Source organism: Eptatretus burgeri, chromosome 3 (genome assembly GCF_056783735.1).
Source record: "Eptatretus burgeri isolate ZD-2024b chromosome 3, Ebu_testis_v1, whole genome shotgun sequence".
Taxonomy (NCBI): Eukaryota; Metazoa; Chordata; class Myxini; order Myxiniformes; family Myxinidae; genus Eptatretus; species Eptatretus burgeri.
In genome coordinates this window covers 52,787,227-52,791,559 of record NC_140963.1, presented here as the reverse complement: position 1 = coordinate 52,791,559, position 4,333 = coordinate 52,787,227, and the positions used below count along the sequence as shown (strand labels likewise).

Genomic DNA, 4,333 nt, shown 5'->3' with positions numbered 1-4,333 from the left:
CAGATTTACAAAGGCGAAAACTTTAAAAAATGGGGTTCATTGGGTTGATGATTTTAGACACACATGAGGATGGATTGGACGTGTATCTATTACATAAGTGACACATATCTAATTACTTTACTCTTTTTCTAAAACACTTATTAAGGAAGTAACTTTAACATACATTTCTCAACCCCGAGGAGTCATTTCCACAACTATATATATATATATATATATATATATATATATATATATATATATATATATATATATATATATATATATATATATATATATATATATATATGTTTATATTTAAGTCATCTTCACTCAGTAGATGAGAAATGGGGTTTTGTTATGTTTGGTTTGAAATCTTATGAAAAATACTGCCTGATACTACACCAAGAAGCATGACCAGAATAAGGATAATGTTGATGTCAAAAGGAAGGTTTGTTAGCAAAACCCTTTGGGAAATGAATGTGAAGTATAATTGCCATTTGGTTGTTAGTGTGTTCCATCATGTAAGTTACATAAATGGAGAGTTTAAAATCCAATCGACGGAGATGTGAATATGACATATCGTGCTGAACCCAATGGTCATTTGAGACAGGTCTTTCGTCATTACAAACGAACCTTAACATCAAGTTTCTCTTGCTTTCCCCACCTCTTTCCCTCCACAGAAAGGTGTGATGGTGGCTGGTAAGAAATGCTCAGTGCTGAGAGACAACCTTCTCAACGAGAAACTCGCCACAATGGATTTGCTTGTCAAGGGTGCCGGTTGTAGCATGTGCTTCGGCTTAACCAAAAAGACCCTTGTTGTTGTCATGGGTAAAAAGGGTGTCCATGGTGGTGTGGTGAACAAGCAGACCCGCAAGATTATCAAGGACATCCAAGTGGCTGGCAGCTAACACCACACACACACACACACACACACACACACACACACACACACACACACACACACACACACACACACACACACACACACACACACACACACACACACACACACACACACACACACACACACAATTACACTTTACTCAGTAATGGAATAGCATGTTATCAGTAGTTTTCAATTACTTTGCTTTACTTGAGTAGGAAGCCTTTGCCATGTTGTGGTTGAGTTGTGCACACATAAATACTGACACTATTATATTATACTCTGAAATAAAATACATGCAATAAAAAAAGTTTGGAACTGTGGTGGTACAGTGTTCATGCAATATATTCCACCCCCAAGAATTACGACCCCCCACCCTTCCACCTCCCACCCTAATTGTCCATGATGTGTGCTAAATTTGGTTGTGATCACGTAAGCCATTACAATGACCCCACCCCTCCTCCAACCCATCCCCCACAAATTCCCAGACTAAAATGCTGCAGTTAGAAATGTAGTATACGAGAGCAGTACTCTCATATACGATAGTTAGTAACAGGTTCTACTACAGTAATCTGCAGATAATTACTACAGGAAAGGAATGCTATTTTTGCCTGGGGGTTACCACCCCAACACACTCCCTTCCCACCCCCACCAATGACACTCCGGACGGCACCCTCACTATATGTGCCAAGTTTGGTGATGCTACAATGATCTCTTCTCAAGATATAAAGGAACCGACTGACAGACAGACAAACATTGAAATAGTGTGACAATAAGGGCAGCTTTGACTTTTTCTTAAAGAATAAGCACTGAAAAACAGAAGTCAATGTCCACTTATATTGTACCATGAAAATGACACAAAAGTCTTTGGGGGGCAGAATCGGACAGCAGTGTCATCCACCGGACAAGGAACGTGGCTTCCACGGCTTCAGAGACACAGTGTACCCACCCTCTTCCTCACAACTGTAGTTTTGTGGTTGTCGTTGGCTAATACTAGCTCATCCATCTTTTGATGGCATTTACTCCACTTCGTGTCTCACCACCCCTCTCAGGCTACTTGAGTTGCTATGAACCGGTCCAACCAGATGGTTTTTTTTTTATCAGGAGACACTACCTCCTTTCTGGATGGCCATCAGCTCTAAAAGGGAGCTCATCCGCCCTTTGTCAGGTGTTGTTAGTTCTGCCGGTGTCACAGTCACCCTCCCCACTCGCAAGCCAGTTAGGGGAGTCAGTTTAGTCGCCGACAACTCCACAACCATGCAGCGGGTAGCTGACAAGCCTGATGCGAGACAGGTTAGTTTGCAAATGCGCTGCATGTGGACCAATTATTGCCCACACGTTTTGGTCTTGCTCTGCAGATGAGTACTCCTGAGCAATCATGCTGTCAGGAAATATTACTTTTGACAGTCTTGACTTGCCACATTCAACGATGCAGCACCCTGAACAATTGAGGTAGAAATAGATGGCTGAGTTACCAAGTGGCTGAACAGATCCATGTGTTTAGCCTCTTGCAGTGCAGCTCGTCCTCAAGCTCTCTGCATCCACCACCCAGTCAACCGGTGACCCAGCTGAATGAGCAGTCGCTCACTTCTGCCATATTTTGTAAACTCTTCCATCTGCCTCTCAGGCCATGCCAAAGCCATAGTTCAGGGAGATCAGGCAGAATAAATAATCAGCCTTGAACCACAAAAATGTCATCCTGAGTTTTCAAATTTCTTTACTGGGTGGCTGGGGGTCTAAACCCCATGGTGACAGAATGATTAACAGAGAGAGAGAGAGAGAGAGAGAGAGAGAGAGAAAGAGAGAGAGAGACAGACAAAGAGAGAGAGAGAGAGAGAGAGAGAGAGAGAGAGAGAGAGAGAGAGAGAGACAGAGACAGAGAGAGAGAGAGAGAGAGAGAGAGAGAGAGAGAGAGAGAGAGAGAGAGAGAGAGAGAGAGAGAGAGAGAGAGAGAGAGAGAGAGAGAGAGACAGAGACAGAGAGAGAGAGAGAGAGAGAGAGAGAGAGAGAGAGAGAGAGAGAGAGAGAGAGAGAGAGAGAGAGAGAGAGAGAGAGAGAGAGAGAGAGACAGAGAGAGAGAGAGAGAGCCCACAGCTTGTGGTATAGGTAAGCTTCGAGCCGGTGGCCTACTTCGTTATCGAGTGCATTCCTGTTTACCTGTATTACGGGTGTGATTTTTGTTTCGGCGAAACACGTCTGAGCGGTCATATGACCTTTCCCCTCATTCCCTCCCTCACCCCTCCCCTCCCTCACCCCCTCCCCTTCCGTTCCTTGAAATCAAAGAATGTCGACACGTTCCCGCTACGCGGCCTACGAGGCCTTGACGAGGAAAAATGGCGTCGTGTTCGTTCCTCCTAACGAGGTCAGTGTGGATGACATTGTTACTGCCATTGGTAATACGAGTGCATGCCCGTAGGTGCGTGGCCGTACGTGCAAACAAAAACAAACTTTCAAACCGTGTGCCAGAAACAACAACCACACTGGCCGTTCCTTCGCTCTCGTAAACGACACACACACACATTGCTGGAATTATAGATAGACGACACACACACATTGCTGGAATTATAGATAGACGACACACACACATTGCTGGAATTATAGATAGACGACACACACACACACACACACACACACACACACACACACACACACACACACACACACACACACACACACACACACACACACCTGGAATCATAGATAGATGAAATGAGATCAATGAGATGACAAATGAAGGGGTTGAATGCAGACTGCAGAGCAATGAGTAAGGAAACACGTCGTTGTGAATCGTTTTTACCACCAAATTGAGATGTATTTCGTTGGCAAGCATGTTGAGTGGAGCTGAATTCCTGAACACTTCCAAAGGCCACAGCATTTTGACAATTGGAAACAAACAAAAGTTGTGCACTTTTTTTGATAAATTATTTTCGGAACAATTTTTCTTCAATAAATAAATAATAATAAAAATTGTCTCCATGTACATTGTACACACCTTTATCTCATTAGCACCTCTTCATAAACAACATTGCTGATGAAACGGCGCTTATAAATAATAATAAAAATTGTCTCCATGTACATTGTACACACCTTTATCTCGTGAGCACCTCGTCATAAACAGCATCGCTGAGGAAACGGCGCTTCTTCTTTGTTTCCTTGTCCAGGGCAAGAATGCAGAGGCTGCTGGATCTGCCAACGTTTTGATAAATTATTAGTTTTAATGGCCAATTATTCAATTAGCACCAACATATTTTGCCTTTTCGCAAGAAAAAACACAAAGAGAAGAGAAGAGAAAAAAACAAAACGTTCGTGCAAAAAAAAAAAAAATTACTTCCTGGTTCGGAGCACACCAGCTAACTCTGATGTTACCCAAATTTATGCACCGTCTAATATGAAAACGATCATAACTTGCGGCATTGTGTTTATCTATAAATGCGCATGAGAAATCGAGAAATTATTAGAATACACGAAGTC

General features: G+C 42.7%; 2 protein-coding genes across 3 annotated transcripts in view; one reads left to right on the top strand and one right to left on the bottom strand.

Moving 5' to 3' along the window:
- The window catches only part of LOC147029882 (profilin-3-like), a 55,377-nt gene extending 54,184 nt beyond the window's left edge, over positions 1-1,193 (top strand). The window contains exon 2 of one of the 2 annotated variants that reach the window (XM_085873356.1): positions 660-1,193. In XM_085873356.1, coding sequence (XP_085729482.1) covers positions 660-887 — 228 coding nt within the window. In that variant the 3' untranslated portion in view covers positions 888-1,193. The remainder of the gene's footprint in view (positions 1-659) is intronic. The other variant, XM_085873357.1, reaches the window with a different exon arrangement.
- The window catches only part of CFAP91 (cilia and flagella associated protein 91), a 125,410-nt gene extending 121,442 nt beyond the window's left edge, over positions 1-3,968 (bottom strand). The window contains exon 1 of the mRNA XM_085873351.1: positions 3,950-3,968. The gene's annotated coding sequence lies outside the window, so the exon portion shown is untranslated. The remainder of the gene's footprint in view (positions 1-3,949) is intronic.
- Between the last annotated feature and the right edge of the window lie 365 nt (positions 3,969-4,333).